The 15,343-nt window shown below is 37.5% G+C and overlaps 1 protein-coding gene across 1 annotated transcript; it reads left to right on the top strand.

Annotated features, from left to right (window-relative positions):
- Window positions 1-3,780: 3,780 nt before the first annotated feature.
- LOC138338609 (uncharacterized) lies at window positions 3,781-4,251 on the top strand. Its single transcript, XM_069289588.1, has one exon. It carries the CDS (start codon window positions 3,781-3,783, stop codon window positions 4,249-4,251), a length of 471 nt encoding a protein of 156 aa, XP_069145689.1.
- The last annotated feature ends 11,092 nt before the right edge of the window (window positions 4,252-15,343 follow it).

Below are 15,343 nucleotides of genomic sequence, written 5' to 3'. Positions count from 1 at the left end.
ATCTGCAGATGTTGAAGCTGCTGTATACCAGTTGTATGCATCTGATATACACTGGTATACATGTCGAAAATGCACAGGAAATCCGAACTCGAAATCTGGTTTGATAGCAGGGAAATTACGCTCCTGGGAAGGAGTTTTCAACTTCAGAAAGTTGAAAAACAGGCAGATATACAGTCTGTATACACTGATATACAGACACGATATAATATAAATGTGTAAAAAATGTGAATTGCAGGTTAACGTACGGGGACTCCGATTTTAAATAAAATACAGGACTAGGCAATGAATACGTACGTAGGGTGCAGCCCTTATACATTAGTATACATCTTTTGGGCGACGATATACAATTGTTAAATAAGTTTAAAAAATGATACAGGTAAATACGCAGAAACGATATGGGAAATAAAGGGTAACTCGTATTCGAACAAATGCAGGAATCAAAAGTCCAATACGGATTGGATATATACAGTGTACCATCATTTTGTATACTTTAATTTCTTTTCAGGAGATGGGCCAGGGAAGTAGATCTTTTAATAGGCCCAAGGGGCCAAATATTTTTTTGCAGGACTTTAATTGGTAAAAGGGCCCAAATCTAAATTATTAGGACAGGTGGGCTTTTAGCCCAATTGAATGAATTTGGGCAATAAGGCCCAAGTTCAAAATTTTTTCTCCTCTTGATTTATTATTTGCTTGGATTAATTAATGTGCGGTAGGATTTTAATAATCTCCTAAAGGGTAGCCATTTTCATTATTTTACTATTTTATTTACCTTTTTTATTTTATTTTATTTACTTTTATTACAAATTAGTTTTCCCTAAATTAAATCCCTTTAAATATCTCCTTTAGAAATAATAATAATAATAATAATGATAATAACAAATTGAAATAAAAAATATTAAAATAAATTTTCTTTTTACTTAAAAAAGTCATTTAGTCAAATCGCCGGTTAACCGCAAGTTAGGGGACATCCCGAGGGCCTAATACCTTCTCGGGATGTACATTGAACTTCGAACCTTTGTTTTTCAATTGATTTTAATCTGTTTTAAATCTTTTGAATTTTTTCTTGATTTTATCAAAATCAAGTGGCGACTCCATAATGTTGAAAAGTCGATTTTTCTTAAACAATGAGATTAATTGATTTTTTGAAACCTAGTCAATTTTTCCATTTTTAAACCAAAAAATAGTTAGTAGTATATTTTTTTAAAAAATAAAACAGAAATGGCGACTCCGCTGGGGATTAATTAAGTTCTAACCATAAGATTTGACAGTTTGACTAACTGTTTTTGTTAAAATATTGTTTGTACTGAATATATTTAAATTTTTCATAAATTGTCATTGCATTCATGGCATATTTCCAATATATCTGTATAGTATATTAAAGGACGGTTTGCGAAACCGCAATCGAACTTTTTTATACTCACCCTTTTTCGAAATTAGCGGCAATTTATTGGTTCGTTAGGCGTCCAATGGTTGTCGCGAGTTTCAGCCCAAATTGTCCGTTTGGGTTCTCGGTCCTTTCAAAAGCCACTCTTAGTTAACTAGCGTAGAGCCGAACCAAAATCCCGAACGTAGGAGCATTTGAACTAAGACGACCCAACGCCCAAGGCGCGTTGGGCCCATTAGAAGCCCACCTTGTGTCTATTTGGCCTAAATTGCCAAAAAACAGACAATCATGCTTATGTGTTAATTGAAGGATGTATATGCATTTTAGAAACGATTTATTGTCTACGGGGTGGGGGTTGACTAAATTTTGTTCGCTATTTTTTGTAGGATGAACCCGGCACACAAACCTCTAAAAACAAGAATGGTTACTATCCCCGACCCTTTCCTCAAAGTATGGTGGAAGTCCATGAACAACGATGATAAAGGGATTGTTCAGAAACACATAGGTCATCTTCCGTCGTTGTTAGAGATGAATGCGTGGCCTGACTTAATTGGAACGATGGTGAAATTCTGGGATAGCGAGAATATGGTTTTTCGATTCGGAGAAGTAAAGTTGACGCCAACTATAGAAGAAATTCTTATCAGTTATGAAAGTGTCTCCATGTGCAACAAAAGAAAACGACATCCAGATACAGATCTCCTAAATCCTATAAGATGGGATTTTACCAAAATTAAAGAGAAATTGTCATTGGTTAAAGCCGAGTGGATGGACAAGCTCCCTAGCCCGAACATACCTTTCCGAAAGTTATATTATCGATTTGGGCGTGCAAGGGCTTATGAGAAACATGAAGACGAGTTCGTCTCAAAAGAAAAATGGAAAGAGGCGCGTCCCCTTGCATTTGCGATATGTTTGCTCGGCACAATGGTTTTTCCCTAAGGGCCAAAGTACACTATTCATCCTAGCGTATTTATGGTCACTCATGCCATTTTTTATGGAGTGGATTACAAAACATCAATAAAGTACTACACTTTAGCACCCATGATTCTGGCCGACATCTACAGGGCTTTAGACAAGTGTCAGAACGGAGAACGCTTCTTTCAAGGGTGTAATTTGATACTACAGTGGTGGATGATGCGTCACTTAATCAAGACTCATAACCCAAAAGAACCAGATCCCTTGAGACGATCCGACGAGCTACATAGTCATGACTGGTGGTTGTATCACAATCGTTGCAACAAGACTGGGGGAGAGAGTTTTTGGTATCCGAGGCTTCGAGGGTTGAGAGAAGAAGATGTACAATGGTCAATAGATAGTTTGGTGGTAACTAAGAATATGGTGGTTCGAACGGAAAAAGTCCCTTATTTGGTATTTGTTGGATTAAGAGGAACTAGACCATATGCTCCCGGTCGAGTTCTGAGGCAACTAGGAGGGAAACAAGAGTTGCCCCAGATTGCAGATATGAGGAAATTCGCAACTGACCACGAGAATGGGCGAGTTGCATTTTCCGAAGACATGCGTAGGATGTGGAGATCTCGAAGAGTGTTGGGTGAGCCTGTACCCGATAGGTTTCGTCCAGAATGTTCGAGGGAGTACAAAGAATGGTTGAAAAAGAGTCTCGCTGGAACAATTGAGCCTGGTCCGAACGTTCCTCACATTATTGCCGATGTTGGAGCCAAACATCAAGTCCGACTTCACCGCCTTCAAGAGAAGTTTGATAAGAGTGAATTAGAACATCAACGTCGTCATTCCGAAGATGCCAAAGTCATAGCTCGATTGAAACAAGAACTGCGAGGTGCCAGACAATGTATGACAGAGTTAGATGATAGCATGGAGCGGCAGATTCAATCGATAGAGGGGTTCAGTCATCAAGAAGGAGCTCGATTGGCGAGAGATCATCTCTGGGTGAATAGACATGCCATGTGGGAAGAGGTCAACATCGCCAAGAGGACCGGACTTGGCGAAGGATCAAAGGAGGCTTGATTTTTACCATCCCCTGCGTGGGACTGTTTTATTTGTACTTTGTTGTGTAATTTATTTTTCAGGACTATTTTCTGTTTTATGTTTATCAGACATTTTGGATGCTATTAATGAAATATTGTGGGGATAATAATCGGGTTTAAAAAGCATATACATCCTTCAATTCGTTAGGCCTACCCTTGGCACAAAAGGGTCACATGCATGTCTAGGACGTGATATATATGTTTAAATGTTTATGTATTATGTCGCTATGATTGAGGATATCGTAAACTCACTCCTAGCCAAAATTCCAAAGAATATACAGAAGCCACTATTATAAATGTCCGACCAAAAGTCCCAAGTCTCAAGTTTCTCACACAAAATCCATACCATAAATCCTAAATACCGCTCTATCATCTCAGGAAAGTCGAGTCACCGCTATGGACAAAGGCAAGAACGTCCAGACGGAGCTCACTGAGGAGGAATTGCGAAAAAAGATCGAGCGAGTCACTCGAGAGATTCAGAAGGTTAAGGAGGAAGGGCTCAAAGTAGACATGACCACGACGATCTACAAAGCTGCGGTCACGACCTTGGATGAAGATCTGGCGTCACAGATAAAGAGAAAGAAGGAGGTTGAGATGGAAACCGAAAGCCTAAGGAAAAGGTTGAACTTGCTTCGTTTGGAGATACACGAAGGAAAGGCGAGAGAGGCGAAGATAGATATCGAGACTGCCGTGTTGTCATTTAGAAGTGCGGTACTCGACGAGGAATTGGCGACCCATAACAACTTAAAGGGCGGAAAATACCTCGCCCGTGATCAGGGAGCAGATGACAGTAGCCCCAGCTGTGAAGTAATTGAGGAGGACGATGAAGAAGAAATCGTCTACAAGCCTCCATTTCCGACTGTCTGAGAGGAAAAGAATGACTCAGCTACAAGACGAGAAATTGCCGAAGTGTTGCCTTCTAGGAATTTCAATGTTGTTTTTTTCAATTCCCTTGTAATCACAATGAAAAAGTGAATGAAAAGATTTCACCCTTGTGTCCGAACTACGTTGGGCCTGAATTCTCCTTATGAGATACATAGGCAGCCTTCCCGGCCCGGCCCCTATCACAGAAAATTTTCATTCTCCTCCGTATTACAAAGATACGAAGATAAGATCAACGGACATCGAAAAGCAGCTGTAAGAAGACCATAGCTCAACGTGATTCGGCCTTTCCGAGATAGCGTTAAACAAACAAATTCCTGTTTGTCCAAATATATATTTCCCTCCTCATTCGTGGGTTAAAATATCCTCAAACAAAGCGACTTGTGTGTTTATCTGCCGTCTATGTGATATTATGTATTTTGTACTCTGAACGCGCACTAACAAATCTGCATTTGAGTTATTTTACCTTACAGGTACATCTTACTGATCTGTGTCGATAAAGCTGGCAGATCACCACTACTTCACCAGATCAAAGGGTCCCGCAGATTCCTGCCCCAGACCAAACACAAATACAGCCATGGGAGACAACAATGAGGAAGTTAGCCTTACAGATTTTGTGGTGGCTCAGCCCACCGCGGCAGATCAAAATGATTTAATTATGCAGCTGATGCAACAGATTGCCGAAATGAGGGTCGAAATGCAAAGAATGCAAGATTTGTCTAATCGAGTGTCATCTTTCAACCCTCCAAGAGATGGAAGACCTCCACTCCACTATCCTCCCTCAAGCACGGAACAAGTTCAGAACCTTCTCTCTAACCCCATTCAAAATCCTCCAACCATTGACTTAACTACCCTCTATCCCCATCACGCCACCACATCGTGTCAAGCACCACATCATTCTCACAATACCAATCAAATCCTTCATCTCCCTCGAAACCAAAATACCGATCCTCAAAATTTCCTCCAAAATTATCAAGCCAATCAAAATACCCAGAATCACTCCATTATCCCACTCATACCTCAAAAGACTACTTTCCAAATCCCAACTTCAAATGAACCTCATGCCGATTGTTCCGAGCTTGATCACTGTGAGGAACAGGAGAGAGAGTGGAGGTCAAAAGAAGAGGTACCCAAGGCGAAAGAAGAGGTCAGGAAAGCCATGAAGGAGTTACACTATTTTTCCGAAGTCGATGGATTAAGCTATGAGGATGTATACATCCATCCGAATCTCGACCTCCCAGAAAGGTTCAAGGTGCCAAAGTTTGTCACTTTTAACGGGACAAGAAATCCTCTAACACATCTGAAAGCTTATTGTGATCAACTCGGGGGAGTTGACAAAAACGAAGCATTATTAATGCGTCTCTTCAGTCGAAGTCTAAGTGGAGAAGCTCTGGAATGGCTTACGTCACAGGAGTTGAAACAATGGAAAAGTTGGAATGCACTTGCAAAGGATTTCACAGAAAGATTTGGACATAACATAGAAGATGCCCCAGATCGCTACTACTTGGAGAAGATCAGACAGAAGTATACAGAAAATTATCGAGAGTACGCTCTTCGTTGGAGAAAAGAGGCTGCAAAAGTTCAACCTCCAATGTCCGAACGTGAGATCATTGAAATGTTTATTCGTACTCAAGGGCCTGAGTACTACGAAAGAATGTTGTGTATGATGGGACAAAAGTTTGTCGAGATTGTCAAAGTGGGAGAAGCTTTGGAAGATGGTTTCAAGACTGGAAAGCTCACCAAACTCACCGCATTGCGATATAATGGAAAATCTGCCGGAATCAGTGATATGGATAAATCAAAAGGAAAATTGGAGGAGGTAAGTACGATCACGGCTACTCATAGGAGGTCAGATTCTAAAAGGGAATACCAAAACCATAATGTCAATCAGGAAAAATTTCCTCGCCCAAAATTTAGGAAAGCTCCTAAAGTATTTACACCATTGAGGGAATCTCAAACTCAACTTTATGAAAGGTTGAAAGCAATGGGTAAGCTCTATCCTATAGAAGGAAGACCAGCCAATCCTTTGGGAAAATTTTACAGAGCTGACCACAGATGCTCTTATCATTCAGCAGCCGTTGGACATGACACAGAGAATTGTTCAACTCTGAAGCACAAGATACAAAACATGATCAACAACAACTTGATCAATATTGAGGAAACCACCTGAATGGAGGACAGGTTGGATGCTCAAGAGTGAGTACAAGACATTTCTGAACTGAATCATTTGGAGATATTCATTCGAGAAGAAGAATGCCCAACATTGGCCAAATTTTGCGTATGAAGTTTTGTTACCTTTCCTTTGAAAATGTATCGCACATCTCTATTTGAACTACGTTCGACCTGAATTCTCAAGAATGAGATACGTAGGCGGCCTTTGTCGGCCTCGGTCGGTTTCTTTGTAAATTTTATTCTTGTTAACCTTTAAGGGGAACTACGTTTGACCTGATTTCTGCCTCAACGGGATACGTAGGCGCCACAAGGGCTCGGTCATATCTCTCGTAAGATTTTTATTTCCCCCTTCTACAATAGAAACTGGGACAGAATTTTTGAGAGGGACTCAAAAATCCTCCAAAAGGAACCTTCTCTTCAGCGGATCAAACTAAAGACATTTCGAATTTGCGAATGGGACAGAATTTTTGAGAAGATCTCAAAAATTCCGCGATCTGTTCGGTTACAATGGAAAGATGAGCAAGATACTAAATTGGGACAGAAATTTTGAGGATGGCCTCAAAATTTCATCATGGGGTCTTCCCTACAAGTCCGGAATGTCTCTGAAATTCATTCAACAAGCGTCGGACTCAAAGAAGCTCGTTAAGCCTGACATGACATGACTTGGCAGTGACCTTTTTGAGATACTATTTCTTAAAAAATTTCTTGTTTCTCTTAAAATTCCCCTTTTATATTTCATCTGTTTTGGCATAAGATATTTTCTTATCTATCAAGAGTCGGAAAATTGGGAAATCAACCGGAGATATCAAGACAAGGAGCAAACAACCGAAGGGATCGACACAGATCAGTATGTTTAAAACTGACAATTTTTCTGTGGATGCAGGTTTACAGCTTCGCTTCGAAATCGGCCGAATTCTTCCGACTGATGAATATGGAGAAGGAGAAAACTATGTCCAAAACCAGTGATTTTATTGAAAACAGGAATATCGTTTGCGTCAGGATGCTTATGAATGTGTTTGTTTATTTCAAACCATTCTCAGCAATGGGAAATTTACAAAGTATCCAGTCAGATTCAAAGGTGAATCAAACGGGAATCTCAGCGAAGATTTCGTGATTTCTATAGAAGGCGCTATTTGCATTGCGTTATCAAAGCAAGATGATTATTGTCGATCAAGACCATGCATTACCTCAGAAGAGACGGTTATGCAATTATTATTTCATCATTATCGATCAAGTCGATATATTATTTGGAGATCGTCTTACCGTTACTATTCACGGAGGCGATATAAATATTCATGCATCGCGGAATTTATACACTGAAGAATCATGCATCGCGGAATCATGCATAGCGGAATCATGCATCGCGGAAATCATGCATAGCGGAATCATTCATCGCGGAAATCATGCATCGCGAGTCAATAAATATGCATGACGAGAAGATTTCATGCCTCGTCAAAATTTATACATCGCGAGAAGAATTTATGCCTCGCTGGAATTCATGCATCGCGGAATCATGCATCGCGAAAATCATGCATCGCGAGTCAATAGTTATGCATGACGAGAAGATTTCATGCCTCGTCAAAATTTATACATCGCGAGAAGAATTTATGCCTCGCTGGAAATCATGCATCGCGGAATCATGCATCGCGGAAATCATGCATCGCGAGTCAATAATTATGCATGACGAGAAGATTTCATGCCTCGTCAAAATTTATACATCGCGAGAAGAAATTTATGCCTCGCTGGAATTCATGCATAGCGAAAATCATGCATCGCGGAAATCATGCATAGCGAGTCAGTAATTATGCACGACGAGAAGATTTCATGCCTCGTCAAAATTTATGCATCGCGAGAAGACTTCATACCTCGCTGGAATTTATACAGCGCGAGAAGAATTTATGCCTCGCTGGAATTCATGCATAGCGGAAATCATGCATCGCGAGTCATTAATTATGCACGACGAGAAGATTTCATGCCTCGTCAAAATTTATGCACGACGAGAAGAATTCATGCCTCGTCAAAATTTGCACATCGCAAGAAGATTTTATTCTTCGCTGAAAGTTATGCATCGCGAGAAGATTCATATCTCGCGGGAATTTACGTGTCGCGGGAAGATATTCATGCCCTGCAAGAGGACATACTTGGATAAAGAAAGAGCAATACTTATCCATTGGCCTCGACTGCATTATGTTATTTCTTATAAAAATAAACATCATGGAGAGCATCGAAGATGACAACAAAAGAAACATCAATATCGCATCAGCATTTATTTATTTATTTCGACATCAAGTATGGAATGCATTGAAGATGATATTGAAAAACACAAGGCATAAGCTTTATTTGCTGGACGTCAGACCGATCGAGTCGACGTCGAACATGGAGGAGAACAATGAAGTGTCGACATGGTAAAAGACACTGTCTCCCATCCTAATTGCATTTTTAAGCTGACGAGTTTTATCTCAGTCTTTATCGAGACCATCCAAAAGGATGAATTCTCCAAAAACCACAGGTGCGGACGACATCAAAAAGGATGCAGCACAACGTGGAACTTTTTCTTAGCAGCGAACTGGGACATAGTCCAAAGAGGAATGTCAAACTCTTAGGACGCGAGCAGAGGAGCGACTTCTACCACAATCGAACACCCTCTCAAAACATGCGGGTTTTTCTTTAGTTTCTGTCAGTTTCCGTCTCGCGTCCGGAAGTTTTGTTTTATCGGGGGCAAGTTTCCAATCTGAGTGACAATGCGCCAAGAGCTTTGGAAATTATGTCCGTGTAAGTTCTTACCTATGGGTGTGAAGCGCGCCACATTCATGGCTAAGAGGTTACAAGCCTCCTTTTTATTACTCGTTAATTTGTCACTTGTCCAAAGCCGAAGGTTATCTACCATAATAGATTTCCTTATCCACCGATTGAGTCGAACTACACACAGCCTGATTCCGAAGGTCTAAGGATATGTAGGCGGATTCGACGTTGAAAACTCGGCTGAATTCCAACATTCGTTCTCGAATTCTATTCTCAATCATTCCGATACCTTCATAATCCGGTGTCGAAGTGGCTTTTGATTTTTTCAAAATCATGCGGTAAATCAAACTTATCGAACTACAAGTGGCCTGAATTCTCATATAGCCTGAGATATGTAGGAAACCCGTTTGCAAGGGTTCGGCCATAATTCCTAAACTCTTTGTCAAATCCTTCTTCTTAAAAGCGAATGGAGTTGGTCAAAATTGGTTCGGTCAACTTCATTTTCCTCGAGTTGCTTGCATCAACCCAAGTAAAATGAGGGACAGTTGTTGACACCCAATTTTTTGACCCGCGTTGGTATAAATTAATTATCGAGCTTCATGAGTTTTTCAAATTATTTAAGTTAATTAGTTTTATAAGTCTTGCGAAAATTAAAAAAAATAATAAAAAATAAAATATGTATGTATATATATATATATATATATATATATATATATATGTATATGTATATATGTATGTATATGTATATGTATGTATATGTATATGTATATATGTATGTATATGTATATGTATATATGTATATCTTATGTTTAGAAAGTATTCTATTAAACTAGTTTACTTTAAATCACAACTATATTTTGAATCGTTATTTTATAATTTAAATAGTTATGTTACTAAATGAATAGGCTCGTTAATAAATTTATACCAAGTTCGTTTTATTTTTTGGCTATTTGTTAAATTGAACCCCAATTCCCCCCAAGAGGCCCATCCTCTTCAACCCAGTCCAACATCCCCTCTTATTTCTTTAAAAATACCAACCCAACACTCAACAACCCAAAACATTTAATAATTCAACCCAATTAATTCCCAATGGCCCATTCCTCTCCGACCCAAACCTTTTTATTCGTTAACCCAGCCCACTCTCTTCTCTCACCCAACCCAAACCCCCCTTTTTCCTTCTTCTTCTTCTTCTTCGTGTCAACTCAGTCCCAGAAGGAACAGACGCCATTTCCTGCAAAACGCTAACAACCCCCACGTTCTTCTCCCTTCCCCCTTTATTTTGCGTGAGCGAGACGGAATGACAGAGACCCATACCCTGCCGCTGTCAAGCAGGTCTGCGAGACATCGTTGTCACCTCGCCAACACGCGATTGCCTTGTGGGTTTGACCCAAAGGGGATTTCAAATTTCGAATTCAAAAAAAGGGGGCTAATTCTTCTCCTCTATAAAAACCCCTTTTTCTTCTTCAGAAAGAGGGAGACATTTTTTTTTCGAAAATTTGGTCGAAAGTTAAGGTTGAATCTTTGGTTGAAACTTTTGTTAGCATTTTAGGTGGGAAATTTTGTTGGAGATTTTCAGGAAGATAGGAACCTTAGACATTTACGTGTGAACTTATCGAGAAAAAGACTTCAAAAGGGTCGAAGGTCTCGATTCTGTTTTCGTCATTCGTTGTCTCTTCTGAGGGTGGAAGCTCGTTCGTGTTTTGCTCGCTTTTCTCGGTGTCGCTGCTCGTCAACAGGTAAACACCCTTCCATATAATCTCCTTCTCTTCTTGGGTTCAAATGTGATGGCTTGGGGTAGAGAGTTTCTGTCGTACGTCTTTGGGATTTGTTTGCCATAGTTGGGAATGATCATAACGTGTATGTTTGCCGGAGTTTGATTGTCTGTTTTGTTTGTTCATACAACTCACGTGGTCTGCCTGTTAAGCTTTCAAATATGTTTCTTTCAATTCGATCAGTTTGTCTTCATTTCGTTCATGTTGTTTGGCTAGAATCTGGAGGTCCGCTGATCTTGCGAGAAAATGATTCTGCTTTCTTCATCTTGTCGAGCGTGGCTCTTTTGTCTTATATAGTTAAGCATTTGAATGTTAAATGTGTGGCCTTGTACATGTAGCCTTTTGCAAATTAATCTCTCATAATCCAAAATTTTATGTATGTAGATATTATCTGTTTTCCTCTTCCTAGCAATACTCTTTTCGCCTTGTGAAATAGATTCTTAAATGCCTAAGTAGTGACGGATATAGTGAGTCGCTAGTTGGGTCGTGTGATCGCATCATTTATTTATTGTATTAACGGATTTATTAGCCTCATCCCACTTTAAATACCTTCTGTTATGGGTTGTCTTGCTTATGAAATTATGTTTGTCAATGAGTTTACTGCTGGCCCTCTTCTTTAGCTCCTTTGTGATTAATATTGCTTGCTCTTTGTTTATTCATTGAGTTTAGGAAGATTGGTAGAGTGTATGTCTATCCCGACTTTGATAGTTGCCTTGCTTTGGCTTTCTCTTCCTTTAAAATATGACAAACATGCTATGTCAAGAGGTCCTCCTATTTGAGATCGTATGATGCATGTGTGTTATCCGCATGAGTTAGTTACTAGATTGTGTGTAAGTGAAAACTATTTTTCTTCAATGCTTTCTATTTGATGATTAAGCATTATATTGTGTGTGGATAAAGATTATTTTCCGTTTTAACCTCTCTCTTTTGCTTTATTGCATGGGAAATTCTCCTCGAGTCCTCATGAACTTTAATCCATCTCGTTGCACTTTCTCATTGAGCCGTAAAGGCTCAAACCTCCACTCTCGAGTCGTCCAGCCTCTCCAAAATTGGTAAATTGATGGACAAGTTGAAGAACAGGTGGAAATGCAGTGCTGGAAATAATCTGCAGATGTTGAAGAAGCTGTATACCAGTTGTATGCATCTGATATACACTGGTATACATGTCGAAAATGCACAGGAAATCCGAACTCGAAATCTAGTTTGATAGCAGGGAAATTACGCTTCTGGGAAGGAGTTTTCAACTTCAGAAAGTTGAAAAACAGGCAGATATACAGTCTGTATACACTGATATACAGACACGATATAATATAAATATGTGTAAAAAATGTGAATTGCAGGTTAACGTACGGGGACGCCGATTTTAAATAAAATACAGGACTAGTCAATGAATACGTATGTAGGGTGCAGCCCTTATACATTAGTATACATCTTTTGGGCGACGATATACAATTGTTAAACAAGTTTAAAAAATGATACAGGTAAATACGCAGAAACGATATGGGAAATACAGGGTAACTCGTATTCGAACAAATGCAGGGATCAAAAGTCCAATACGGATTGGATATATACAGTGTACCATCATTTTGTATACTTTAATTTCTTTTTCAGGAGATGGGCCAGGGCAGCAGATCTTTTAATAGGCCCAAGGGGCCAAATATTTTTTTGCAGGACTTTAATTGGTAAAAGGGCCCAAATCTAAATTATTAGGACCGGTGGGCTAAAGCCCAATGGAATGAATTTGGGCAATAAGGCCCAAGTTCAAAATTTTTTTCTCCTCTTGATTTATTATTTGCTTGGATTAATTAATGTGCGGTAGGATTTTAATAATCTCCTAAAGGGTAGCCATTTTCATTATTTTACTATTTTATTTACTTATTTTATTTTATTTTATTTACTTTTATTACAAATTAGTTTTCCCTAAATTAAATCCCTTTAAATATCTCCTTTAGAAATAAATAATAATAATAATAATAATAATAATAACAAATTGAAATAAAAAATATTAAAATAAATTTTCTTTTTACTTAAAAAAGTCATTTAGTCAAATCGCCAGTTAACCGCAAGTTAGCGGACATCCCGAGGGCCTAATACCTTCTCGGGATGTACATTGAACTTCGAACCTTTGTTTTTCAATTGATTTTAATCTGTTGTAAATCTTTTGAAAATTTTCTTGATTTTATCAAAATCAAGTGGCGACTCCATAATGTTGAAAAGTCGATTTTTCTTAAACAATGAGATTAATTGATTTTTTGAAACCTAGTCAATTTTTTCATTTTTAAACCAAAAAATAGTTAGTAGTATATTTTTTTTTAAAAATAAAACAATAGTCCAAGAAGGGCTAGCTTTATGCAATGAAATACAGTTGAATCAACAAATTAAGAGGTATTATATAAATGAAAAACAACAATTAGGAGAATTCTGTGAACAATTTGCTATTGATATGCCAGAATCCTCAAAAAGATCCTCTAAAAAGAAGAAAGATAAGGACTATACAGACAGGCCTTATAAATCTCATAGGAAAAAGAAACGTTTGGATAAACGTGAGAAAAGGAAATCCAATAGATCTGATAAAAAATATTTTAAGCATAATTCGGATGCTTGCTACAAATGTGGAAGGGTAGGCCACTATGCCAGAGATTGTAAAGTAAAGGACAAAATTAAGAGTCTTAATTTGGATGATAATATCAAGGATTCATTGTGTAAAATCCTGTTAAATTCTTCACCTAAGGGATCAGGCCCTGATGATAGTGGGGGAGAAGAATCTTATACTAGCGAGGATTTAAGGGTTCTTCATGATGAAAGTTATATCTCTTCATCAGATAAAGAATGTACGCCTTGTAAGAAGGGAGAAACTTGTGAAGATGAGCAGAATACAGATGAGTTTTATAAACTCTATTCTCAATTCAAAGATCTTAATATCAATGTTATAAATAGTGATGATTGGATCGAGATGATCAAATTAATAGATGATCCTATAATAAGATCTTAAATTATTGACAAAATTGGAAGCACTTCTACTAATAAAGAAGAGTCTCCTAGAAAAGAAGTTCAGACTGAGAATACTACTTATACAATGACTGAATTAAAGAGACAACTTCATAAGAGGTCTCAAAGGAATAATATTCCAACTACAATTCAAGATTTATCTGAAGAGGTTAATAACCTTAAGAAAGAAATTAATGATTTAAAAAATAAGAATATTATTCTTGATAAAAGAATCACATTTGTTGAGAGTATTAATAGTACTAAAAAATATGAGCAGGATGCTGATGATTCTTTCAATTCTCTTAATAATTTAACTCCTGAAGATTTTACAGAAGAAAATAAAGAATCATTTTTAAAAACTATTGAATTAATTATAACTCATAAACCTCTTGCAAAAATTTCAATAGTCATTGATTATAATTTGAAAAAAGATTTTATTGCTCTTATTGATAGTGGAGCTGATTTAAATTGTATCCAAGAAGGATTAATCCCTTCAAAATATTTCAAAAGGACTACTCATATTTTAAGAAATGCTAGTGGTCATAAAATGGATATTGATTATAAAATTCCTAAAGCTTATATTTGTACGAACAATGTTTGTATCCCTGAAAGTTTTATTTTAATAAAAAACATTTCAAATGAAATTATTCTTGGAATGCCTTTCTTTTGGAAAATCTATCCAATTACTTCTTGGGATTATACTGATATTACTGGGAATTTTGAAGGAAAAAGGATTAGGATTGATTTCATATCTCCACCTTATTCCAAATTCATAAATGAAGTTAAGGATTTAATTTCTTTAAAAAACAAACAAATAGGCTTTTTGAAAAATGAAATTTGTAGTCTTACTATTGAAAAAACTTTACAAAATCCAAAATTACAGGATAAAATTGAATATTTAAAAAATCAATTTTCTTTACAAATTTGTGGTGAACACCCGAATGTTTTCTGGGAAAGGAAAAAACATATTGTTAATCTCCCATATGAAGAAGATTTCTCAGAAGATTATATTCCTACTAAGGCAAGACCTTGCCAAATGAATTCAGATTACTTAAAATTATGTAAGAATGAGATTAATAGTCTCTTACAAAAAAGTTTAATAAGACCTTCAAAGTCACCATGGTCTTGTACTGCTTTCTAAGTTAATAAACATGCAGAACAAGAAAGAGGAGTTCCTAGACTCGTTATAAATTATAAACCTTTAAATAAAGTTTTAAAATGGATCAGATATCCTATTCCAAATAAAAAGGATTTACTAAATCGTCTTCATGAAGCTATTATATTTTCAAAATTTGACATAAAATCTGGTTATTGGCAGATTCAAATATCTGAATCTGATAAATATAAAACAGCTTTTAATGTACCCATGGGTCAATATGAATGGAATCTTATGCCATTTGGTT

The sequence above is a fragment of the Solanum lycopersicum genome, chromosome 9, assembly GCF_036512215.1.
Source record: "Solanum lycopersicum chromosome 9, SLM_r2.1".
Taxonomy (NCBI): Eukaryota; Viridiplantae; Streptophyta; class Magnoliopsida; order Solanales; family Solanaceae; genus Solanum; species Solanum lycopersicum.
This window is presented reverse-complemented; position numbering and strand designations above follow the sequence as displayed.

What these genes read in the sequence shown, in the direction of transcription:
- LOC138338609 (XM_069289588.1), top strand. Translation starts at nt 3,781, where the DNA reads ATGGACAAAGGCAAGAACGTCCAGACGGAGCTCACTGAGGAGGAATTG.